Source organism: Letharia columbiana, assembly GCF_014066305.1.
Source record: "Letharia columbiana isolate WasteWater2 chromosome Unknown Sc0000009_s1, whole genome shotgun sequence".
Taxonomy (NCBI): domain Eukaryota; kingdom Fungi; phylum Ascomycota; class Lecanoromycetes; order Lecanorales; family Parmeliaceae; genus Letharia; species Letharia columbiana.
Window position 1 is genome coordinate 322,985 of NW_023501046.1, and position 25,258 is coordinate 348,242.

Below are 25,258 nucleotides of genomic sequence, written 5' to 3' on the forward strand. Positions count from 1 at the left end.
GGCGCGCTATCAACAAATCTCACAACCTCTTCACACACCAGACGATAATTACCATCATCCGGGTTGGTGAATTTGTTCAGCCGAAAGTGGTCACTCGCTAGGCCGAGTTTAGGATAGCCATCAAGGCAGCCGGAGTGCTCATCAACCACTGCATCCTACAAGAAGTATATCAATTTTGGTTGTGGCGACGCACTAGGACGTGTTGCCGTACCTTGACACTCGGCATCAAGTTCTTGGAGCCTTTGAATCTTATGACCTTTGCAACATCTGACTTGTGCTGCTCGAAAAAACAAAACAGAGGAATCGATATGGTATTGACGGTACGTGTAAAATCATGCAAGAGATCCGCCAGCATCTCAGAGTCTTTTTCAACAGCCTTCAGTAGGCTGCTTTGCTCTCCCAGGGAAACAGCTGAGGCGATGTTCGCGATCACTGATGCCTTGGAGTGGGAGTTTGATCCGCGGTGTGGCGTTCCCAGAAAAACAATACCCGCTACAGATCTTATGATGCATGGATAGTCTTCTTCGTGGAGTTTTGCGGATACCAAAGCCTGTAGGGATTAGTATCTCATCGATAACTAGCGGATTGAGCGGTATGGTCTGCATGACAGACCTTTTCGATGACTATACCACCAAAACAATGCCCAATGAATACGATTGGTCGCAACGGACACTCCTAAGAGAATTCTCAATCCCAGTCTGGGGAAATAGGACATTGCGCCACACCTTTCGTGAGGCCATCAGGTTCCGCAGTAGTTGGTCCGCGACCAACGGCAGCCTCTGCTGTATTGCCTCTTTGCCCAGCCATTGAGATTCATAGCCAAACCGCAATATCCTTGAATTTGGGATGGCTTGTGGGAGCATATGTTCATCTCTCAGCCAATTGACATCGCCAGCAGTCCATGTGTAGTCAGGATGGGCTCCCAGGCCGTGGATAGCCACCACGCTAATGAGATCATGACTCAGTATACTGATACAATATTAGAAGCAACGATCTGGATTTGCGTACTCCACAAGAGGTCCAGGCTGACCGCCGTCACATGGGGCACTATACAGAAGCTCGAGTCCAAGTCTGATCGCAGGCTCAGGAGCCTATCGATCCCATTAGAGCTTTGACCAGCCAGAAGCACACGTGGGCGAGACCTACCATGCTCACTTCATGCCTTAGGGTAGCTTCAAAAGCATAATTACAGCACGCGAGGAGTCGCAAGGAACGTCAAATCCCACTATACTGTAGGGAGTGCTCAAAGATACCTGAGCTCTTTTTCGAAGGTCAGATAGGAGCCACACATTGGGAGCACCAGGGGTGGCTCGGAAGGCAGCTGAGCCAAGCCGCATGGCGTACTCGTACATGGGGCAATTTTTACAATGGTTGCAATGCCACTGAAATTATGCAAGCCGGATAGCCAATGCGAGCGGTGCCACCAATGAGCACTCGACGTTAGCCGCTCATGCCTTAAGAACCTGAAAGAAGAATGGTTGCGTTTTGCGTGCGACAGATTTCATGAAGGTACTTTTACCCTGCAGCTTGTACGGAGTAGGTAGATAATCTTACATCAAATTCCTTTCGGCAGCAATCATCGAGCTATCTTTTCACTGCAAAGGTCACACACTGTATGGATTGGACTCAAGATAAAGCCTGTAAATTTCCCAATCGGTAAGCAGATCCCGCACTCTGGAACCGAATATAATGTTCGGCGGAGTGTGTTAAAGACGCAGCGGACAGCTCATGTTTGAGGAACTTTGACTGAACGTGCTGAAGTCTTGTTGTGATTGTGTTGATCACTTACATGTAAGGTACTTGACCTATCTTAGTGGGTTGGGGAAAGACGCCCGAGACTACTTTAGTCTGCCGTCCCACGAACAGGTACCTAACCTAGATAAGGTAATTAAGTAGAGTAGCTAGCTATCTAAGGTTAGGTACCTTATGGCAGGTTTGGTGGCTTCATCGGCAGCTAGCGACTAGCCTCTTTCAGTAGGAAAAAGTGTCTATCTTCCATGGAAGCAGCTCCCTGCAGGTGAGCGCCAAGTTTGATATATTGATTGTGGCCAAATCAAATTTCAAAGCCCGTCCCCTACCGTCAACTACCTTACCTCTTCCATGTTTCATTCGCCAGCTGAAGCTCCCCGGTGATGTCACTAAATTATTACTAATCCGTTGCTAAGACCCTTGGCAATGGCACTGGCACTGACACTGAAACAGCCCCGCCGATTCCGACACAATTATAAGAGGAGCCGAATCAGTCCTGTCATCTGTGGAGCACAAGCATGAGAGCGCTGCGCAAAGTACCGCAATTACAACCTACAAGCAAAGAAAGCGAATCCTCAGTATAAAGTATATCTGAACCAGAAAAGACATGGACGAGGTGTCGGACAACCGGCATACTGTGATCATTGGTAAAGCCTTAGGCATCACCCACCAGCGTTTGTCTCACTGACTGTGGTAAGGGGGTGGCATTATAGGTTGCTGTATCGCCTATTATATCACCCGTCACCCATCGTATGACCCGGAATTTCACACTGTAACTCTGTTGGAAGCCAGTCAGCTTGCTGGCGGCTCTTCAGGCAAGGCGGGAGGTCTTGTTGCCACATGGGCAGATCCACAATGTATCGCACCGCTCAGTCATCAGCTTCACACCCAACTGTCCGAGGAGCATAACGGCCAAAGACGTTGGGGTTATCGGAGCGTTCATTGTGCTGACGTGGACGCCATGGGAGAGGCTGTTGGGCATGTCACAACAGAGCAGAATGGATCTCAGTTCCACCCTCACGCTATGTCTGCGCCTAAGGCTGCCGATCTTCCGCCGGAACTGAATTGGATCATACCTGAAAGCATAACGTCGTACAGTGAGCTGGGAACTCCGGAAGACACAGGACAGGTGCACCCATACCTGTTCACAACCAGCATAGCCTCTTTAGCGGAACAGAGAGGCGTCAAGATCATTCTTGGCACGGTGAAGACGATCAATTACTCGCGGGATGGTAGAAAGGCTGAGTCGGTGACCTATAATTTGAAAGATACTTCGGGAATGCACACACTCCTAGCTACGGATATCGTGATTGCTACCGGCCCATGGACCAAATTTTTGTATCCAGCCGCTCCCATCAAAGAGTCGAGGAACCACAGCATCGTCGTTCGTCCGGCAAATCCTACATCGGCATATGTGCTCTTTCCCGAGCTGCATCCGAAGGTTCCCCAGAAACGCATACCTCCAGAGATATACTCTCGACCAGATGGAACGATCTATTCATGTGGGCCTAGTGATGACGACGTTCCATTGCCCGAGACCAGCGACTTGGTACATGTTAACCAAGAAGTCTGTGATATCATTTACAAAGATATCAGCAGCATATCACACGAGATACGGGACGGGGAGGTCTTGATCAACCAGGCTTGTTACCGACCCATTGTCCAGGGCAGAAATCGTGACATTGGGCCTCTTGTAGGACCAACAGGTATACGATCTTTGTGGCTGGCTGCGGGCCATGATTCGTGGGGCATTCAAAACGGTCCAGCAACAGGGAAGATCATGAGTGAGATGCTACTTGAAGGAGAGGTGCGAAGTGCGGAGGTGGCAAGTTTAGATCCAAGGAAAATGCTCAATGTACCTTAGATAGGTCAGGCCAACTTTTTACTGCCCGTCAATGGGCCATTTAGACCTCATTACCTTGGGCAGTATTTACCTTCGTACTTCAAGAAGCAGATCCCTCTGGTTCTGTAGTGCCACACTCACCGCTTCCTAGAGAATCCCTCAATCAACGCCAAGAATTGTAACGTTTTGTGCACACGCTAGGATCGTGCCAAGACTCCCCCCCCTAAATACCAGTACCTCCCTCTTAATCGTATGGGAACACGTTACACTTAGTATGGGCCACCCCAACGCTAAGGCCGCCCCAATACGGATTTTTTCAATTATTTTACCTACCCATCCACATATATATATACTATAAACTATTATCATCTATTTTAGCCTCTCTAGCCCTTCTAATCTTAATTAACTATCTAGCCCTCGTTACAATAGCCTTAAACCACTTAATCTTCTTATTCCTAAGTATATTATATGCCCGAGACTCTTAGGTATTTACCCACTTCAAAGCCTTTAAAGCCTTTACAACCTCCGTTTCCTTGCGTGCAGTAATCTTATTCCGGGCCTGATAAGAGTAAATAACACCTCCTTCTAAACCATCGTATTAGACTCTACTTTACGAGCTGCTTAGACTACTATAGCCTATTAAACAATATCTAATTCTCGCTCGACGAGTAGACCTAAAAGCATCTTCGCTTCTACCCCTCGAATATACCTATTAAACTATTAATCGATTAGATATATATCCCGTAGTTCTTTCTATACTATATAACTTAATAATAAGTATATAATATTAGCCAGTCTTCAAGATCGAGTATCTCTTACTCTAGAGTCTTATCTCTTATTAAAGAGTTTCTCCACTAAAATCTAGCTAAATAATTTAAAATAATAGTAGAATTATAGAAAAAAGGCTTATTTATCGTCATCCAGATATAATAGTTGATCTAATAAAGGTTTAATTATAAATTGCTTGAAAATTAGCCAAAAAATCGAGTTTTAAATAATCACCGCTGGCTTAGCGCATTGCGGTATTAATTACCTCGATATATCAGTGTTTAAATAGCTGAAAGATATCCACATCTAATAGCTGATATAGATATAAAGAGTGTGAGAGTAAATAGAATGAAATGATATTGTTATTCTTTATATATTTGAGTACTTCTCTGATGAGATGACTACTATAGCCATTAAACAGTAATAACCTATATATCTCTATACGCTTTCTCTTCGTGAAATAATTAAAATACTTAATCCAGGTCTTATATAGATTATTATTTGCGTATCCGAAATCACTAACACCCCATAGAGTATCGGGATTAAGGCTCTCTTAAAATCAATTGCTAAGATATTATTTTTCTAGCCAAAATTAGTATCGAGGGAAGCGCATAACCTAAGCCACCAACACACTCGATTGACGTGATATACTCTCTATTATTCGTATCCGTTTAATAAAGTGGAAGTTCTCTTTTTTCTGTAATAACCCATTGACTCTTGCCTATCTTAATTCGAAATCTAGTCTCATTAAAGTTGTAGGTATTCTCTATTTATACTTTAAACTCTTAACAGACACTCTAAAAACGTTGAAACCAGTTCTAGATGGCTTCTAGTTTATGCGTATTCTTCCGTTAAGCTACAAGAGGCTTTTTATTTACGCATTTTATACTAAGGATTACGGCTTAAAAATCGCGTGGGCTAATAATTACCCACGTACTTAATGGGGCTAGGGCGCTCGCGGAGTATAGAGTTTATAGCTCTTTTAAGCATCGGACGACGATAAGATATTCCCAATCCATCGAGCCGTTATATATACTGATGAAGAGCCTATTCTTCATGATCTGTGAGCGCGTAAGAGTGGCTGTCTTTGGGGGGATCCCATTGTAGCGATTTAGGAGCTGATCGTAGGGCACGTTGAATTCAGCAGCCAATCGAGTGACTTTAGGTTTTGTTCCGGGGGCAATAGTGGCTAAAGCCTTCTGGATACGTTCCTGAATAACGGTATATGAGTCAGGCATGGTTGTGGTTGTGGTAGATAGGTGGGGGATGGATGGTTTAAATTATTGAAAAAATTGGTGTTGGGGTGGCCTTAGCGTTGGGGTGGCCCATACTAAGTGTAACGTGTTCCCATACGATTACCTAATGTACCGTTGAAGAAGAAACCACCCTCGAAGCGTCAACTCAAACGTCGCCACCTTTCGTCAACGTTTTTCATCAAAACGTATTAGACATCCAAAGCGGAGCACGGGTCGGACATCAGCAAGCCGTGCAACCTTCCAACCCCTACTCTACCCATCTCAAACCCGTCCAACCACTCCTTCCCACTCGACCCGGCTATTGAGGGTGTCCTTTTTTTTCACCTTTCCCCCCAAATGGCGCCTGTAGCCGGCTGCCAACAAGGAACTCACAGGTTCGCTTCGCTCTGTCCGGAGACCTAATTACCTGCGGTAAAATTTCCGGTTGGATTCAAGGCACGCCGGGTGGCCATGGTGGTGCATACTCTAAACTCTCTCCGCTCCGCATCCAAGCATGCTATCTTCCCACCACCCCTGCTGTCATAAAGTAACGTGGTTGCAAACATGACTTTTCTAGAAAAATCAATATCAAAACCGGGGCTATTGTCCAGCGGTACATGGAGGGTGAAGAGTAGACTTCCAGAGCTGCGGCACTGTAGCTGGAACGGAGATGCGAGCAGGAACGGACGGTTGTGGAACCTTGACCACTGCGGTAATTTACGCCGAAGCGGACTACGAAGCGGCACGATCGAAGTTCGATGATAAAAATATAAAATCAGGCTTCCCCATCGTAGTAGGGGACATTTCTTCAATGATTATAATAATATGTGTTGAAGAGCTTTATGGGGTTGGAAGAGAAGAATTTATCGTAGATCTTCTGCTCTTTAGCTGGCTGTTCTACTCAACCATTTAACGCGCAGCAGCAGAGCTTGTGCCTTCTTTCTCCATGATACAGAATTGGGAATGATGTTGAGATCACCCAGTCACTTTCTCTACAGTACAAAACCTGGCAACAATGTTGAGATCATCCAGTTGATATCTATCTATGCGCCCTTGTACTTGCCATAGGAGATTTTTTCAGGACAAATGCGTCGTGCTGAACAGACGGTTACCGGTGTCGGTGGTGCCACTGCCAGTGAATTTGGTGTCAGAAAGGCGAAGCGCAATAAGATGAAGTTTTGCGTAACGTGCGAGTGTCTGGTTGAGACTGCCCCCAGAAAGGCACTGGGCCTGAACGACACCGGCGACTACCACGATGCGAATAGTGGCATGAAGCTTGCGAACGTGCTGCACGAATTTAACAATTGTCTTGCCGGTATTGACTACCGAATCTACCAGTATCACTGTGAGCTGTCCTTGCAAATGATGGAGCTTGATATCGTCAGCATCGCTGGCATGGAGGAACATGGCAAGCGGGAAGGCATCGTTGACGCCAGAAGCCATGGGTTCTCCGCCGCGCATTAGCGCCACGATCGTTGTCTGTTGCTCGTGAAAAAGCTGGTAGCCTCTTGTTTGATTGCCCAGGACATGCCGAATTGGACACTGTTCGAGACCCATCACATCGGCCACGAACTCATTCGCCAGATACCAGCCGACGCGGCGATGCGCTTCCCTCAGGTCCGGGCCGGCAACAGCTGCATCGCGCATCCGCGTTGCGAGCAGCTTCGCTGCGTTCCTATCTGTGGCACAAAAAACTTGAAGACCATCATGTGTATATCGGTCGCACAGGAGAGACTTGACGAATGCGGGCTCGGTGAGCTTGATCACGGGAAGCTTGGTAGTATCTAGCCGTGGTGAGGCATTGCTTGGCAGTACAGCCTGGTGCGCCCGAAGGCCGTCATAGTCGATGGCGTTTGTCAAGGCCGCATCCATGGTCTTGCTCCTGGTCTGTTCCTCACCAACTACGACGATGGCTCGATCTGCCTTGCGCAACATGTCCAAGTCCAGCGGACTATCTCCGAACGCCCAAACACGCATGTGGTGGACCTCTCGCAAACGGGCAACCAAGGCGCCCTTTACTGCCGCTGAAACGACGAACCCATCTGCAATGCGTCCTCCACCAATAACTTTTACCTTCTCCGATAGACGTTCTCTCTCCAGCACCTTATCCCAGACACGACGCAGTCCACAGGTGACCACCACCGCGCCAACATGCTTTTGCTCTGCCACCAGTTGCAACAGTGACACAATCTCAGGATGCATGGTCACCGCCAACGCCACTTCTTGGCAAAGGGTATCAAACTCTTCATCACTAGCGGTCTCTTCATATATCAATACGGCCTGGCGAAAAGCAGTATATGAGTGACCTAAAGGGCTGCTGAATAACGTATTCAATGTGGATGCTGCACCTTGCAATGGCCGCGAGTCTGAGACCCTCTTCCAGAACAATGCGCCTGCGTCCTCTGCAGCCAACGTCCTGTCGGCGTCCATGACCAACACTGTCTCCAGCTGGCGTTGATTAGCAACAACAACATCGTCTAGCTTGATTTTGGCCTGAGATAGGTTGTATTCCTCGTTATGGTACTTGAACTCGCGTAGCAGTCTCGAGACTTTGTTCAGCAGCGTCGGAGATGGCGATACGGGCGAAAACAAAATGCCATGACGGCGGCAGAGATCGCGCAGCTGAGTCTTTTCTTCCTGCTGCCACTTGTGCAAATGGCTTGCCGATGTGGACGGGCGACTCCTTTCGGTGTCGTCCAGACGACGTCGCTCGACAACCTCGGCGAGGACGTCTAAATAGACGATGTGCGTAAATATCTCCAAGTCATTTAGGGTATACACTGGCCGTCCAGCCTCCTGCTCCTCTGACCAGAACATGAAATGTCCAGCGACGACTGCAACTTGTCCGCTGTCAGCGCAGTTCTTTCCAATCGCGTCAATAGCATGCCGGCGCCAGTGCGCCTTCTCTTGTTCTTCCATGCTCTGAAATGCGTCAAGACCGCCAGGCACAACGGTAGAAATCATCTCGGAGCCTTCGTAGAACGAGAACTGCGTCTGTCCGAGCTCCTGCTTCAGTTTGTTCAGCAGAAACGTTTTGCCAGAGCCTGGAATTCCGTATAAGCCGACAACTACTGCTTTGTGATCGAAAGCAGACCGATTTTTAGGGGTAGTGGGTTGGTTTAGCTGAAGATCCGCCATTGAGCCCGATACGTTGCTTGAAGCGTTCTCGCAGTTGGCAGACATCATACTAAATCCTTGGGTCTTCTCCGAAGGGTGGGTAGGAAACCCAATTCGATAATCGATGAGATATGTCGCTATTAGATGTAGCTGATGTAGGGTGAGATGGAGGTAAATTGGAAGGTTGGCCGCATTGGCTAGATCGATCGATCGATCTCTGGGCTGCCTTATTCTTTCTGGGCAATCAAGTGACTCAAAGAGCCGAAGCAATCATGATATCAATCAATCAATTCAGCGTGTTGCAGAACCCTGCTACAGCAGCCCACTTTTCTGCACGCATGTACCCAGCCTCTCTGGTAAAGGGCGGTAGAGAATTGAGGTGTGGAAGCGGCAAACGGCAGAGCATGGAGCAATGACTGAACAAGTATTACAAGAGACCGAGAGATTTGCGTCAAGCCATAGGCTGTGCATTTGGTATTCTCCTGATTGCCTTTCCACGACTGAGTCTGACGATCGCCGGAAGCACATCTCTACGGGAGGAGAGGCCATACTTGTCGCAGTTGGCGACCAACTCTTTTAAACGCCACCGGGTCAATCTGGTGACGTGAAGCGACTTCCTCAAGCTTCTGATCTTTGCTGGGATTCACTACTTCGCGCACTGAGTCGTAATGAGGAGCGTTGCACATGATAGCGGCTGTTCGGTAGAATTTCCAGCGTAAAGTGAACTTTGCCAGCATATACGTGTATACGAGGCCATGGCGAGAGATAACAAACGGGGGCAATCTCCGAACTGGGTATCCATCGTACCGAGCTCGACTGCTGGAAAAGAAGACGTCTGATGCCTCGCTGAGCTTCTGCCAGCGTGTTTTTGCGAGTCGGCGTTCCTGTAGTTCCTCCCGAAGTCGATCTCGGTACCAGGATGGGGGAGATTGCCGCGATAGACCCAGCATTCCATGCCACCGTTTCAGAAGCGCGTCACCTGTTGGACGCATTTTCGTTTGGCGATTGACTAATGTGAAAAGGAATGCTGAGAATTCCTGCTTCTTTGCGTGCTTTGGCGCAAGATGAACAGAGGCAGGAAAAAACAGAGAGGTCACAACGGTGTTGAAGTGTCGCGGAGAGAAGTGAGGGGAGGTCGAATCGAGAAGCCTCTATAGCATCATTCCTAGGACCTGAGTTCACAATGCCGAGGAAGGAGCAGAAGTAGGAATGGCAGCAGTAGGATGGAAGAAGCAGAAAGATGGTACAAGTAAAAGAAATGGGCATGCGTTTGACCCCGAAAACAAAAGGGCTCTTATTTTGACCATCAGTCACATAAAATATCCATTAATATAAACAATTTGGTGTCATAATTTCGATTGCCTGGATATTGCTTAGAGTGTTTTACGGGCAGTTGCGGTAGCGTGCTTATGAAATAGAGCACTTCTACCCAGTAAGCCAATAGGATCGCACGATTTTCGCCCGACCCAGCGGCCCGAGGGTGCGTAAAACGGCTGTGGCCGATCCGACTCTAGCGTGCTCTCCACCTTTCCTATACGATTCTTTTAGTGGCTGTAAATGGGCCATTTGGGCTTCATGATCATAGGCAGTGTTCACCTTCGTATCTTTTGACGATGTGAAAATAGTCGTAAGATTATAATGCACCTTTTGGACAAACAGCTTTCATTACAGTCCCCGGAAAGAACACAGCCCGTGACTCCGTTGATTCTTCTTCACGCTGAGGTAAGTGCTCCACCCATGGCGCCGGCAAAAACCGGATCAGCTCCTCGAGTTCCTACGTTGAACTGTTCCTTTAATATCCGTTTTTCCGCCGCCCCCCTCTCCCTTCACGAAAACCTCTCAATAAACAAACCAAATCCCGTCTTCCGTGACCCATCCTCCCAGCAGCAGAAGCTGTGCGCTCGCAATCCAACCCGGCCTCTCCATCCCAAGCGACAATGCCGTGACTTCTCCCAGAAACGACTGATCAAACACATCGCCAATATTCCATCCCTTACGCCAGGAGCCGCCGTTCAGACGCGCCAGCTCCTCGTACGTGGTGCGTCTTCCTTTCGCTGGTACTCGAACAATCAGAGCCTAGCCTCTTCAACGAGTGAGTGAGTGCGTGCGTCGGACCGTCAGAGCCGCCGCCGCTCCGCCGTGATCGATCAGCGAAGACGAGTCGAGGCAACGATCCACCGCTGGACCGGCACGGAGAAGCATGGAGACGAGGAATCCGATACCGATACCGTCAGCCCGGAAGGGTACACGACTACACGCAAGGGAGCGGCGCAATGCACCTCGGAGCCCCACCCGCTTCAGGGCAGATATGAGCACAAGGCCCTGGGTTGGGTTACTGGATGTTCGAACGGAACTGCCGGGTCGCTGGTGCTGAGAGCGGGGCCAAGGAAGGTAAAGTAGGTCTGGGTAGCGTTTCTGAGGCCGAAGAGCTAGGACATGTCTGGAGTGAGTCTATGATGACGGAGGTCAGCTTTGAAAGATTGATTTAAACTAGAATACAATGCCTTTCAAAAGAGAGCCGTGCTGGTATCTTTCCTAAAAACAAGGGGATTGATGTGTACCATGTACCACCCGAAGCCATGCGACCAAAGCCAAAGCCCGAAGCCAAACACCTAAAGCACCATCGCTACATTTACCATCCTGAGACATTCCAAGCCGGAGAACCAATACCGAAGACTCTAGAGCTTCTTAATGCAACACTTCCTTGCTTTGAATGTACACCAGATACACGAATCGTTTCCCTCACTCATTAGACTCCTCGGTAGCTGTTTTGGCAACCTCATCGTACCATTTGCCATGAGCTTCCCGATCCACATCTGCCACCCTGCCCAGCTCTTGTACTATGTCGCCAATCTTTGCCACGGACTCCGGCATCCCGCTCGATCCCAAGACCTCACTGGCAGTAGTACTCGTCCGAATGCGTTCTTCTGCACTCGACGCCGCGAGTCGAGCGAGAACGTGGGCATAGATTTTCTTCAAGAGCACTTTCATGACAGGGTGGCTTACTTGTCCTGCTCGAGCGTCTGTGAGCAGGCGCGCTATTGTACCGGTGAGTTGCTGTCTGGTAGTCGGTGGGAGGGCGTAGCGAGATTCAACGATAGCGACGAATGCCGCCGGCGATGACGAAAATGGCAAATCCCACATCCGCTGGCTCTCAAGTTTCCAGAGGGACCGTACGTCGCGTCTGAGGAGATTCTTTGCAGTGAGAAGGATAGACGATACTGTAATCAAGCGGAGAGTATCTGAGCGAATGCGTGCCAGACGCTGAGTGTCGAGCTCAAGGGTTTCGGGAATTTCTGCATCTTCGACTTTGTTCGTTGTGATGGCAAGATCAACAAGTCCGTACATGTATATCCTATCAGCTGTAACCCTGGCTGCTGGGCTTGAAATGCCCTCCACTGTTCGTCTCAATGGCTCTTCTCTCGTCTTGGCCACTGCGGCTCTCCACCATCTTAGTGTCTTTACAGGAAACTGATCCTCCAGCCTTGTTAGGAAACAATTTTTCTCATAGTCAACAGATCCATTGATAAGCGTTGGTCCCAATCTCTGCAGCATAAAGTTCATGTGATCGAGCAAGAGTAGGTCGATAACATAATAGAGTCTAGCCAGCTGTTTAATAGGATCGTGGCTTGGATTCTCTGCAAGGTCCTTAACATCGGAGTCTCGAACAGGTGCACACAACTTTGGTAGGATGGTGTTCATGAAGGAGAAGAATTTATCGTACGAAAAAGCCCCGTTCTTAACTTGATTCGCGACCATTGCAGGGTCGAGGGTTTCGGAGATCAAGACATGAAGCGAGTTTCCCGGTGTCAACAAACGGAGGAGTTTCTCATATATCACCTTCGCTATGGCAGGGACCCAGATCTCTCCCTCTGCAGCATCGAGGCCTTGTTGCATGCTTCTTGACACATCATCGATAAGAGTGTCCCGCAGGTCAATACGTGGCTGTAGATCGACTTTGAACTCTTTGTTGATCGCAAGCTCATGCAGTATGTGTCGGTTGTCAGGCAACAGCGTTGAAGACTCGAGTTTTTGTTTCGCAGGATCCTTTCCTTTTGCAGCCGTGAATGGAGATTCCGCCGGCCTTGGAGCGGGTACTTCTGGCATAACAGACTCGGTCGAAGCTTGGTCAACCGGCGCGGCTCTTGGTTTGTTGTCAGGAGCAGGGCTTTGGGTTGATCTTATCTTTCTGCTTGCTCGAATTGCGTGCTTAATCATCTTCATAGCATTTTCTGGACCCGCGAGTCTTTTGAGCCGGACAAGCACCAAAGTCTGGTTGTGCTGGATGCCTTCTCTATAGTCTGCCGCTACCTCGCCGTCCTTGTCGTCTTTGACTGTTTGCCATATAGCATCAAGCTCAACAAATTGGGCAAGCATATTTGACACCAAATAGGACGAGTCATGTGCTTTCCAAGCAGCAAAGGCTGCTTGAAAAGAAGCGTACGCCTCTGAGAGCTCTGCAAGCTGAGCCGATAGGACTGAATGCCTCGGACCTGACGAGTCGTCGATGATACGATCGAAATGAAGAAGAAGATCCTTCGCTTTGTTCACGAGATCCTGTTCTTGCTCGCCTTCTTTGCTCAGCACTTGAGCTGGATGGCCAAGGATCAGAAACGTGCTTAAAAAGGTTCGAACAGCCGCCTTCTCGGCCGCATCATCATCTCCCATATCCTTGAGTCCGCAAAGCTTCAGCATCTTCGTCGTGCAGGAGAGTACATTTTCCTGATTTAAGAGCACTCCAACATCTTCAAAACTTGTTTTCTGAACCGCTTCAACGGTCAAACCAAGTCGCAGAAATTCTTGTATCGTAAGTTTACGCTGCCGATTTTGCCAGGTGCGCTGTATGATTCGTGCCGCTTGGTCATGGTTCTTCGGTTTCCATACGTATGCAACGACCTGTTTCTCCTCCACAGACGGCAAACTAATCGTCCTTGTACGCCGCTGGCTTTGTTGTAGGAGAGCTTTTCTCTTCTCGGCTTCCGCATGCCTTTCTTCCATATCCTCTTTAAGCTTGAGATGTTCAGCAGCCCTTTTCTCTCGCTGTTCTTCAGCCACCCGTTTCGATCGCTTGACTTCTTCGGCGCAACTGGCCTTGACCTGAGCAAGGTATCGTTCTCTTGCTTGTTGCGCGGCAATGGCGCGCTCTTCGCTATTCGTAGTAGTACGTGGAGCTGCTTTATTCATAGCTGCTCGTAGCCTGACCTTCTCAGCATGTGCATTTCTGTCTGCTGCTTTGGCTTTACGGCTCTCTATTATAGAAGCACGTCGGAGATGTTGGGCAACATGAGTACTCTGAGGGCCGCCGTGAGCAGATCGCGTGGATCGACTGGAGTGGTGTGAGGACATGGAGTTCAGTCGAGATGATGCTGCTGATGATTTTCGGCGGGTCAAGGTAGATTTATAGATTCGAGATGCTATGCGGGGAGGCGGGCTATAAATGCCAGTTATTTCGCCGTCGGAAGACATGATAGAATCTTGCACTTCCTCTGATATCGTGTGGTGAGTCGAATCCGGATCCTCGCCTCCCATATCTGACGAGTAGGAGTTGTCGCGCATGATGACTGGTCTTTGCGATTTCGTTAAAAGGCACACCCGCAAATTAGGCGTTATAGTGTGAGATGGGGAGAGCAGTATGTCCAGTCTATCGCGCTGCTGAGCTCTCTATCAGAAAGAAAACGGACGTTGGCCGTTTGCGGCTGGCACGAGACCCAAGTAACAACGAGTGACGAAATGAAGCGCAAGAACGAGATACAGTCTAGCGGAAGGATCACAAGACCCCAACTTAACACGATCGTAAGTCGCTATGCAGAAAACACAAAAGACTTATCGACGCCGAAAGATGCAATGCTTTGTAAGATTGGAGGAGGCTGGTAGTAAGTCGATGGAGCCGGAAAGTCGGCGCTTAGATTCACCGATATCTCTTGGCAACATCCCCTCCATATGAGCCTCGTGGTGCCTCAATCGCATACCTCATAACTTCAATAAAGAGATCGTCTTTCCGAGATCTTACTACATGGGCTGGCGGGCTCTACGATGGCTAGAATAAGGTGGAATCTTGGTGGCGTTGCCCCAGAGACCAATCGAAAAGAGCAATTCAAATAGGCATGTCCGGAGTGAACGATTGGAGCCTGCCAGAAACTAGACATCTCACAGCAGGCCGAATGAACAGGAAACGTTTCGACATGTAAACTCGGCAGCGAGATATGTGGGATCAGACTATGTTGAGTGTGAATGTTTTGCATGCTTGTCTTTGCAGATGCTAAACGGATATCAAGAATGTAAATACAAGAACTGAAAGCAACAAAGTGTGGATTCAGATGCTTTCTAAAATGATTCAAACGCTGGATTGCCAGATCCATGCGTTACGCTTCAATTGTAGGCGTGCACTTCTGCCGTAGCCATCACCGCCGGCCAAACGGTGCTGCTTGAGGAGGGTGCTGTAGCAGAGGGGGTCGCGACACTAGAAGACGGCGCGATGCCTGAGGAGGGTACGGTAGAGGCGGAAGTGACACCGGAAGGAGGCGCAATGCCTGAAGAGGGTTTGAGAGTGAAGCTGGCGGAGGGTTTCGTTAGGAAGCCAGTGGACGCGCCAGTTCCTGTGGGCTGAGTACCGTTGTTCATGCCGTAGGGGACACTGGATGAAACCGGAGCGGAGGGGGCCGGCGATCCAACAACTACAGAAGATGGGAATGGGCCGGAGCCAGGAGTAGAAGTAGCAGTCTGAGATGTGTCAGCGATTAGAGGCTTGTAGACGTGATAGCTGGAGTAAATTTACCACAGTGACGGTTTCCTCAGGCCCAGTGACGGTGACAGTGACAGGAGCTACACAGGCCGAACCAGTAGCGCCTCCCTCACCAGGGCCGCCAGGCCCGCTACCAGCAGTAGGCACAGCAGAGACGTAAATGGTGGACTGTATTGTGTTGCGGACCGTTTGGTAACCTACGGGAGGGCCACTCGCACCACTCTCACCGCCCTCGCCAGGTTGACCTGCGGACGTGTACACAGTCTGGAGTATCGAATTTTAGTTGCATTTCTTGATATTGAATTGAAGGGAGTGTGCTTACGTTGTAGTTGGTCTTGTAAGACGTGTGGTGGATGGTGGTGACTACGGTAGTGGTCGATGAACCTGTGCCGATAACGTAGGTTAAGGTGGTGTCTCCAGATTGAGTTGGAGTGGGAAAGCCAGTGGTCGTATAGGTGGACGTGCAGGGACAGTCATTAATGGTGAGGGTCGTTTCCTAAAATTGTTAGCAAGGGCAGGGTATGGTAAAGTCATTGATTATATACCTTGGTGACAATGTACGTCTTGCCGTTCTGCGTGAGGCTGGTGGGCCCAGGGCAGTAGGTAGTCAGTTTGGTCACTATCACAGTGGTCGTATAGGTGGGCACTGCGCCAGTGGTGAGGAGACGAGGAGAGGCGCCAGTGCTGAGAGGAGACGACCCGCCGGTACCTGTAGGATAAGGAGCAACACCGCTGCTGATTCCTGCCTCAGCAGGGTAACCGGCAGAGCCAGAAGGCCCGTGATGGCCTGAAGGCTTGTGGTCATAAACGGGGAAGGGGTTGTGCGTGAGTGTCCCATTCTTATGGCGATGAGAATGGTGTTTCTCATGCCCGGCTTGAGCCACAACAGCCAACGCGAAAACGCACACGACGGCAAGCCTGCTGAACATCTTCAAAGATGTAGGTCGCTTGTGATAGAATTTTTATTCAGATTGTGATCCTCTGACTGCAGATGTTTCTGGAAGGGATATCTGGAAAATTCGGGGCTGAATGCTTTCTATTTCTTGTATTCTCTTGACTCAAATCGTCGGGGCTGAAGGAGCGTGGTGCGAAATCAATTCGCAAATGAATGACTAGAGACTGCAAAAAGAGTGACGAAGAACCCAAACGACAGCGAAAAAAAGGAATATGGTGAGAAAGAGTTGAAGTCTTTGAAGAGAAGAGAGCAGCAAGAGAAATTGAGGGGAGATAAAATTAAGTTCAGGAGGACCATAGCCCTGACGGTTGACCCGGGGTTATTCGCCCTGGAACAGGGGTACAAACGCAGGAACAAATCGGATTTCCAGTATCGCCTTGAGATTGAGGGTGCCTGCATTAGCTTGACACATATCCAACATTTGATTGGAGCATTGGTTTAGTTAGCATGCAAGGTATTGAAAATCGTCTTCCTGTCGTGAATGATCTCTTGAAAGCTTCAGCGTTGTCGCTACCTTTTAATTCGAGCGCTTTGCAGGCTGAAGCTGATGGCCTCTTCTGTCCATGCCAGGAGGTTCCGAATCCTGCTGACCAGCTCTTCCTGATCATTTGCTTGTGAACGGTATGCTCAATGCAGTGACTGCGCCTGCGCCAACGCCAAGACTGTCACAACACTCTTATCCCAGGTATCTGAGGCCAGTGAGGCCAGGGTATATCCGCCGACTTTAATTTCAGGACCCTAGGCATTGTGCTGGGCTCGCACTGCGATGAGACGAAGGCTCATAGACATGTGGATGGAAGAGCGGTGTGTCATCCGCAGATGGCCTTGGATCTGGAAAATGGTGCCTTGCTGAATGCTGCGGCTTTTTGCAGTCTCAAATTCTTTCATGAAATCAATTTTGCAGTCTCAAACCGCTAGAATTAGCCGAGTATGTAAAATAGGAGAGAGCAGGATAGCAATCAGTCACCGATGAGCTAGCGGTTTCAGAATCAGATTGCGCTTTTCCAGTGGCAAGGTGGAGTAACGTGGATTCGCTCCTGGCTGCTGCCGAGAATCAGCGATTTGTATAGCTTCTATTCAAAATATAGTAACAACAATGACGCAGGCAAGAATCTTGAGCTGCGCTGAAAAAGCATTTTTTGGAATCGATGACGCAGCCACATTCTCTTCGACTCACCGGAGATGGCTCCTCACCATCCAACTCCATCCCTAAAGCATGTCTTCCCCGAACCATAACCTGCATGAAATGCGTGACCTCCGCGCCATCCAGCGTTCCCTCCAAGCATTCGCCTCCTCGCCACAAACCATAGAAATCCTCCGCACTCTGCCCCACGCCCGTCCAAAACACTCAAGCGCACCGAAGACACTCTACGTTCTGGATTCCTCTTTCAATCCACCCACGCGCGCCCATCTCCGCATATGCACATCTGCTTTGTTGCATGACGGGTCGAAAGCCGAGCCGAAAAGGCTCTTGCTGCTCCTCGCGACGCAAAATGCGGATAAGGCGCCGAAGCCGGCGGCGTTCGAGCAGAGGCTTGCCATGATGAGTATCTTCGCAGAGGAAATGGTAAAGGAAATGAGAGCAGATGGCGGTCGTGAAGGTGTTGTGGTCGATGTAGGTGTCACGAAGAAAGCTCGCTTCGTGGACAAAGCAAGGGTGATTGAGGAATGTGGGGATTACTCTTCCATCAATGATGAGGGAGGCAAGAAGCCTGTTGAGCAGGTTCATCTGACGGGGTTTGACACGCTGGTTAGATTGTTGGATATCAGATATTATCCCCCCGATCACACTTTAGCGCCATTGGAGGAGCTTTTCGAGAAACACCGAGTCAGAGTTACGAGGAGGACTGGTGATGCATGGGGAGGAAGAGACGAGCAGGATGAGTATATGACGAAGCTGCAAAGAGGGGAAATGGAAGGTAAAGATGGTAAAAGGGAGTGGGCGGGGAGGATTGAATTGGTAGAGGGGAGGAAAGAGGGTGAAGAAATTGTCAGCTCTACGAAGGTAAGGGAGTCAAGTGCGCGAAGGGATGAATTGGCGTTGTTGAAGTTGGTGACAGAAGGAGTTGGGAGATGGATACTTGATGAAAAGTTATACGTCGACGGGGGCTGAATGCATTACTCATGGACCATGGATAGAACTCAGGGAACAGACAGGCTCGAGCCGAAATTGTCCTCCCAAAGAGTTCCTTTTTTGCTCTACCGACCCGTCTGAATTTGAGATAATCTTGAATACATCAGCTAGGGTGAGCCATATCTGAAGTGCCTTTGACCCGTTCCGTGCTCAATCTTGAGTCTCAGCATACCACATCGTCCCCAGATCCGAATGCAAATGCCCCGCAGAGCTTGGCATTGGAGTCATCATGCACATAAGAGGCGGTATTGTTGTCCAGGGTTTCCACCCCGTCAAATACAACCTCATCCCGGGAATGTTTCCAGAGAAGGTCGTCGTCCAAGTGTTCCTCTTCCTCGTCGTCAATCCCACCTAGAGAGTGCTCCCGAAATAGGTCCAAATGATTGGCCTCATCAAGCTCCATTGCATCGCCATATGCGTCGAAGATTGGGACCTCACCCCCGTCCAGCATTACATCTCCCGCATCGTCCAATGATTCATCTAGCATTTCGTGCAATCCAAAATCCGTTGTACCGGAAGTGCTCAATGACTTCAAGCTCCTGCAAGCCAAAGCATCAATCAGCTTGCTCCGCGTCAAAAACCATAGCCGCGCTTCAACAACAGATGAGAATATGGCGCTACTTGAGTCGGAGTCTTCGGTTGAGCCATGATCCACATAGCTACTAAGTGACAATTCTTGTAATCGCCTAAGCTTGTGTCTTAAGCAGCTGGAGTTTGTGCGGCGATACATCCGACACACAGTACGTGCTATCGTGGGAAGTAACCCGGTACGCTGCGAAACCGCCTGGTATCAGACCATCAGCAACGTCATTCAATTCAATGGTGGTACTGTACCTTGACATAACCGGGGCTGAACAAAGCAGGGGATATGGCAGCAAGTTTCGGGCAGCCAGCATCGCTTGAAACGATAATACCTCCGGGTCTGACCGGTCTGTAGTCACTCATCATTCTCCGTAGCGAAGAATCCATCAATTGGACCAGGATCTCAAATTTGACTTCCTGAATGGCGTACCTATGGCATGTCGTTAGAGTGTCGAGGGAAGATGTACTGTGCATATTGGATGAGACACTGCCTTGAGAGCTCACTGGCGAGGTGCCGACCGATGAAGAGCCCGAAATCCACGGAGCATGCCCGTACGTTAGGGTGCCAAGAACGCCTTGGGTCCCTCCCGGTGATGATAACGGAGAGTTGTAGCGGCGGTCAAGGTGTTCATGGATAGGGTTTGTAGACGCGGAAGTGTGTTGAATACCACTTCCAGACACGGTAACGTGAGCCCTCGAAGCATCCCTAGTCCGTCTGCAGGTGGAGAAATGGAACGTCATGCGGATGGAATCTAGGTACGCAGATGGGATACATTTCGGGGGTCGGATATCTGCATCGCTAGATGACTGAGCTGACAAGGAGATGAAAAGTTTATTCGAATCATTTATAGTAAGAGAAGCGTCAAGGCAGAGCTGTGACCAGAGCTATGTAGCACAATCAGTCATCCACCTCAAGGTATGGTAGCATCATAGCACCTCCGCGTTGCAAATCACAGCCCCAATATTCTCGGTAGCTTGGTACAAACTAGAGCCTGATACTACTATATCATCAAAGAGAAGCTCAACATGAAGACGTAACCGGTTCGCTCCCACTATCCATGTGCCAGAAGTGATGAAAGCATCTAAATCTTGGCCGTTGGAGGGAAAAGCATAATCGGAAGATTTGGGAGAAGAGAGGGTGATGCAGGCATTGGTCTTGAGCTTGAGGTTGTGTTTGTCGTAGATGTGTTCAAGCTCCTCAAGGCAATGCACCACCGACGGCATGACATTGAGCCACGAAGTTGGGAGGGTTGAGGAAATTACTGGAGAGTTGCATGGCAGATGTCAGAAGTAGATTGTAGAGCTCGTTAACTAGGTCGAATCTTACGCTTTCAATGGCTTAAATTTCAGCGATTACCGGCATTTCTGAATTGACTCATTGCACCCGTAAAGTAAACAGTTATTCCATTGTTCACTTTCACTTAATTCTCGGATTTTGGATTTCTTGTCGCTTTACATGTCCTAAGCACAAGGCTCCAAAGCCCATGTTGATTTTCAACTTTCAGATTGGGCAGCTAATCCTGTGTAAGATAACTACGTCGCATTACACACAGGCTTTGCGATTGCGACGAGGAAGTAAAGAAGTGTTGCGCAGTGAGTGAAGCGCGTATAAAGTGATATCTTCTGATCTAATCGAAGCTAACCCCAAAGGGAAAGTCAGGGTTTCAACATGATCAACCCGTAGCCTTGCAGAACCGACTAACGTGTGGGATAGTCGGCCCAACAGACGGGATCACACGAGCTCCCATCATCTTTTAGAGACATGTCCCGTCTATCTCCGATGATTGCTCTTGTGTTCTCTTGTCCTGATCAATTGGTGCTGGACTCATTCATTAATCTAGCCAATACGCATTGAACCCCCAAAAATGTGTCTGGCAGCACGGTCCTCCAAGCTCTGGCTGCGCTCAGTCTTGCAAACTCTGTAATCAATGTTGTTGATTTTGCTGCCAAAGTGATCTCGAAAGGCAATGAGTACTGCAAAAGCAGCGACGGAATTCTGCCAGAGAACAACCGAGCTCCAAGCCATTGTCGACAACTTTGCCCGTCTGAAAAAAGGTCTACGGGGTCCACGGATTGCTCTCGAAACAGCAGCGGAGCAACCAGACGAGAAGGGAGCACTTCAGCTTTCAAAAGAAGAGAAAGGCCTTCAGCTTGCTGCTCATAAATGCGAAGCAATTGCTATTGGATTAGCAACGGCTCTCGATCGCCTCAGGTGCTCATATCCTGACCGAAAATGGAAGAGCTTTCGTCAGGCATTGAAGGCGCAATGAGGCAAAGGAAAAATTGAAGAGACTCTGGGGAGACTTTGATTAGCTCGAGAAGATCTCGTTCTTCACCTCCTACTTGTGATAATCGATCGATGACTGTATCAATTTTCCTCGTAGTAACCACCAGTCGTTGGAGACACGCGAGTTGAAGAGGGACAACAAATGCTTGGAAAGAAGGATACTTGACGCTATACGTGAATGAAAAGAAAGGTCTTGGGACAGATCATCCACTTGTCGGCAATCCTAGACAAAGCCCCAAGATCAGCAAGACACGAACTCTTAGAAGAGTGGCAAGTCAAACATCAGGGTGAATTGATGAGGGGTTCGGGGAAACTTCCAGAGACAGCAAGCGATGACCAATATCAAAGGATCAAAAATCTTATGTACACAGCTTAGATTTCCCGCAATTTCATGAAAGTCATGCAACGATCGCGAGAGCACATTCAGAGCAACCTTCAACTGGGCTTTCGAAAACCATGCCTCTGGGCCAGGCAAATCAACCCTCATGAGGTACCTGTACGGTGGTTGTCGTACCAAACATCTCCTACGACACTGCGCTGGCCAGAAAAAATTGGCCATCGCCGGCTGTTTCTTTTTGGATTCATGGGACTGAGGTGCAGAAGTCACAGACAGGCCTGCTTCAGTCTCCGCTTGTCGACGTCTTAACACAAGACCCAGAGCTGATAGAAGCGGTCAATCCCTGGCGCTGGCAGTCATACAATTTAGGAGCATTGTGCCGTGGACAAACAAGGAATTACTGGATGTTTTCCATAATCTAATTCAGACGGCACAATGTTCTGCACATACATGCTTCTTTGTTGATGGGTTCGATGAATTTGAAGGAGATGACGCAGCTCGCATCGACCTTCTTCAATTAAATTTCGGATTCGCCAAATGCGTAGGTCGAGCCGCCCTTGGCTCGTTTTTGAGGATGTCTTCCAGGCTGGTTCGTGTCTACGCCTTCAGCAGTTGACTTACAAAGAAATCAATAATTATGTTCAAGCCGAATTGGTGGATAATCCACGATTCGTGAAGCTCAAGAGCAGGAATCATATTGGCTGCGCTGAGCCTGTTTCCGATATCGTCGACAAAGGCAGACGGGGTATTCCTCTGGATTGTTCTGGTCGTACGAGATCGCTTGGAGGGCCTCCGGAATGAGGATGGAGTCGGTGGCTTGCAGAGGAGGCTCAAACAGATACCCAGTGATCTTGAACAATACTTTGCGTACACGATGGGTACGCTGGATAAGTTCTACTTTGAGCAATCAGATCAGCTATTCCAGACAGCCCTGAAAGCAAAAGAGCTTATAACGTCACTCATGACATACTCCTTCGCCCACGGGGAAGAACTGGATTGGGCAACCTGGGCTAGTGTCGAGGTGATATCTGAGCCTGAGTTCAGATTTCTGACAGATACGCATCTTTTGAACGATGCCTCAATAGCTGCTGCAAAGGGCTTTTTGAAGTTCATCAGGTACCCGGCAACCGTCTCATTTTCAGTCGTCGGGTAGACTTCTTGCACGGAACTATTAGGGATTTTCTCCGAAGTGATAACCTGCGGCACAACTTGGGAATCTCTAGAGACGAAGCGTTCGATGTCAATCTGATCTTTTGCACATCACTACTTACTCAAGTCAAACTCCTGAAAGACCCAAGAAATGATGCAGAATGCTATTATATTCTTTTCTCACCCATGCTCGGGAAGTTGAACTCCATACAAACAAGGCTCCGACTGCATTGCTTGACGAGCTTGATCAATCCGCGAGATCTTTGTTTGAAAGGTTCTTGACGCTTTCTCCAGATTATTGGTGGACAAATTACATTCCCGCCGAAGGAATAGCGGCGCACTGGTGGATACCTCGAAAAGAATGGAGGAATACATTCCCTTCTTTCGTATTCCGGCTGGGTTTCCGACCTTATGCTATAGAAAAATTCTCCGAGAATCCCCAACTGGTAGACGCAGCAAGGACGTCCGCTGCTAGATTACGCTTTGCGTCCAGATTTAAATGGAGAGATCAACACGAGAACCATCCCGGAGGCCGAGCTGTTGATTCTCCTGTGAAAGCAAGGAGCCAATCCCAATGAACCCTTCGATCATCTTACAGTCTGGGGCCATTTTCTGATCCTTCTTCTCAGATATAAAGACGACCTACGAGACACGGAGAATCTTGAACCATGGTCGCAGAAGCAACGTCTTTGCTGATCGAGCACGGCGCGCAAGCGAGGCCTCTGGTGTTTGGACGTGAAGGCACCGGTCTACAAGAGGATGATCAGCTGTACCCCTCACCGCTAGAAACCATTCGGTCAGAGTTAGGCGGAACCGAAACCGGTAAAATCGTGGATATGTTGCAGGAGCTTGAAATAACAAAAGCAGGAGTAGCCTAATCACAAGGGTTGGCGCAGTTTTGTCTGTAATCTCGTCTGCTTTGGAGATCGTTAGTATACTTGGGAGATGATAGCATTTGTTATTGTTGGGCAGTAGATTGCTTTGAGGTCTCCGAGTCTTCGAGATTCTGCTTACGGTTTGATTTGTGTCTTGATTCATACTTTCGATCTAGCGAACAGTGGGCGACACTTTAACTTAGGAGCAATCCTAGAGCCGCGAAGGCAGTCATGATTTCCCAGATCATTTTGAAAGCGGAGTTGTATGCTTGCATCAACTGCTTATAGTCCGAAGAGGCCTTCGGCAATTTCTCAAGCACTGCCACGTAGCCCTCCGCATTACGAGCAATCGAGGCCAGGGGTCCAGCGTCCCTCAAGTGCAAGGCCAGTGTGTTCTGAAAAGCTGTGCCGCCAATCGCTATAGCCATGACGTATCACAAAATTCTCAGATATGCACACATTGCTGCAGCGTACGCCACGTCTTCGGTTCTGGCCATGGCCTGAGTACCGAAAATCAAAGGTGAAAGAACAGCACCATGTGCTATTCTAAGTACGATCAAGAGACGATCAAGAGACAAATCCATGCAGGGACCGAAGTGTTTTCATCAAGGAGTAATGAGAAGTCCATTAGACAAAACAAGGAGTAGCCAATCGGCCCACAGCGCCAATCTGAATCTCTCTATTCTCGTCATGAGAAGGTCGACTATAATGTGGGTAGAAACACTGTTATGGAAAGTGCGAAATGGGCGAGGCCAGTGATGGTGGGTGAGTAGCCCTTTACTGCCTCAAAGTGAGATGGGACGTAGTAAATTGCCCAATAAAGCTTATTGGGCCAGATCAGTGGAAAGAGTATGGACGAAGCGGCAGAGTCTAACTCACCAATAAGCCCTGTAGCAACGCACAGGCGTACGTCAAGACAGCGGACCTGCTTATCCCAGCCTTAGAAGGGGGCCCCAAACTTCCCATGAAAGCGCTGCCAGTATTCCCACTGCACCCAGAGCACGGGGCACCATGGTTCGCAAACTTCTCCAGGAGAATTGCACACCACCCCAGGTAATAGCAAGCAGAAAGCACGTTATGCCTCTGACGGAACGTGCGCCGCCAAGCCAATCGACCCGAGATATCTTGTGTTTGAGCGAAACATTTTCGGTATTTAAACGAACGCTGAAGGAAATCAACGCAAGTCCAAAACCACAACATGGAAAATTAAGATCAAAAATCCACCGCCACGTCATATGTCGTACAACAAGACCGCCGATTAACGGTCCTGTAATTGTAAGGAGAACATGGGCAAGAGATATCAATGTGTTATATTTCGGTGGTTGACGAAGAGACACGATATCCGTCAATATCACAAGCGTCAAAACAACGATACCGCCTCCACCGACGCCTCGAACCGTTCATCCAACGACCAACTCGGTGATGGCGTTGGAGATACGGCGTAGTACCTTGCCAATTGTGAAGAGCAGTAGGCACGAGGGAAGC

At 48.9% G+C, this 25,258-nt stretch overlaps 10 protein-coding genes across 10 annotated transcripts; 4 read left to right on the plus strand and 6 right to left on the minus strand.

Moving 5' to 3' along the window:
* Positions 1 to 169: 169 nt before the first annotated feature.
* Positions 170 to 1,149, minus strand: HO173_003773 (uncharacterized protein; the record flags this gene model as incomplete). Its single annotated transcript, XM_037305698.1, has 4 exons — positions 170 to 550; positions 726 to 945; positions 1,009 to 1,091; positions 1,147 to 1,149. The coding sequence occupies 4 exons, from the start codon at positions 1,147 to 1,149 to the stop codon at positions 170 to 172; spliced, it is 687 nt and encodes a 228-aa protein (XP_037167453.1).
* Positions 1,150 to 2,356: 1,207 nt separating this feature from the next.
* HO173_003774 (uncharacterized protein) lies at positions 2,357 to 3,613 on the plus strand (the record flags this gene model as incomplete). The annotated part of the gene is made up of 2 exons (XM_037305699.1): positions 2,357 to 2,396; positions 2,463 to 3,613. The coding sequence occupies 2 exons, from the start codon at positions 2,357 to 2,359 to the stop codon at positions 3,611 to 3,613; spliced, it is 1,191 nt and encodes a 396-aa protein (XP_037167454.1).
* A 1,718-nt stretch (positions 3,614 to 5,331) lies between these two features.
* Positions 5,332 to 5,598, minus strand: HO173_003775 (uncharacterized protein; the record flags this gene model as incomplete). Its single annotated transcript, XM_037305700.1, has 1 exon — positions 5,332 to 5,598. The coding sequence occupies one exon, from the start codon at positions 5,596 to 5,598 to the stop codon at positions 5,332 to 5,334; it is 267 nt and encodes an 88-aa protein (XP_037167455.1).
* A 1,074-nt stretch (positions 5,599 to 6,672) lies between these two features.
* On the minus strand, positions 6,673 to 8,781 carry HO173_003776 (uncharacterized protein; the record flags this gene model as incomplete). The annotated part of the gene is made up of 1 exon (XM_037305701.1): positions 6,673 to 8,781. One exon carries the CDS (start codon positions 8,779 to 8,781, stop codon positions 6,673 to 6,675), a length of 2,109 nt encoding a protein of 702 aa, XP_037167456.1.
* A 2,673-nt stretch (positions 8,782 to 11,454) lies between these two features.
* Positions 11,455 to 14,268, minus strand: HO173_003777 (uncharacterized protein; the record flags this gene model as incomplete). The annotated part of the gene is made up of 1 exon (XM_037305702.1): positions 11,455 to 14,268. One exon carries the CDS (start codon positions 14,266 to 14,268, stop codon positions 11,455 to 11,457), a length of 2,814 nt encoding a protein of 937 aa, XP_037167457.1.
* An 813-nt stretch (positions 14,269 to 15,081) lies between these two features.
* Positions 15,082 to 16,383, minus strand: HO173_003778 (uncharacterized protein; the record flags this gene model as incomplete). Its single annotated transcript, XM_037305703.1, has 4 exons — positions 15,082 to 15,432; positions 15,488 to 15,718; positions 15,777 to 15,950; positions 16,000 to 16,383. The coding sequence occupies 4 exons, from the start codon at positions 16,381 to 16,383 to the stop codon at positions 15,082 to 15,084; spliced, it is 1,140 nt and encodes a 379-aa protein (XP_037167458.1).
* A 1,242-nt stretch (positions 16,384 to 17,625) lies between these two features.
* Positions 17,626 to 18,522, plus strand: HO173_003779 (uncharacterized protein; the record flags this gene model as incomplete). Its single annotated transcript, XM_037305704.1, has 1 exon — positions 17,626 to 18,522. One exon carries the CDS (start codon positions 17,626 to 17,628, stop codon positions 18,520 to 18,522), a length of 897 nt encoding a protein of 298 aa, XP_037167459.1.
* Positions 18,523 to 18,706: 184 nt separating this feature from the next.
* Positions 18,707 to 20,349, minus strand: HO173_003780 (uncharacterized protein; the record flags this gene model as incomplete). The annotated part of the gene is made up of 3 exons (XM_037305705.1): positions 18,707 to 19,327; positions 19,378 to 20,010; positions 20,062 to 20,349. The coding sequence occupies 3 exons, from the start codon at positions 20,347 to 20,349 to the stop codon at positions 18,707 to 18,709; spliced, it is 1,542 nt and encodes a 513-aa protein (XP_037167460.1).
* Positions 20,350 to 21,092: 743 nt separating this feature from the next.
* Positions 21,093 to 21,395, plus strand: HO173_003781 (uncharacterized protein; the record flags this gene model as incomplete). Its single annotated transcript, XM_037305706.1, has 1 exon — positions 21,093 to 21,395. The coding sequence occupies one exon, from the start codon at positions 21,093 to 21,095 to the stop codon at positions 21,393 to 21,395; it is 303 nt and encodes a 100-aa protein (XP_037167461.1).
* An 891-nt stretch (positions 21,396 to 22,286) lies between these two features.
* HO173_003782 (uncharacterized protein) lies at positions 22,287 to 22,902 on the plus strand (the record flags this gene model as incomplete). The annotated part of the gene is made up of 2 exons (XM_037305707.1): positions 22,287 to 22,403; positions 22,486 to 22,902. 2 exons carry the CDS (start codon positions 22,287 to 22,289, stop codon positions 22,900 to 22,902), a joined length of 534 nt encoding a protein of 177 aa, XP_037167462.1.
* Between the last annotated feature and the right edge of the window lie 2,356 nt (positions 22,903 to 25,258).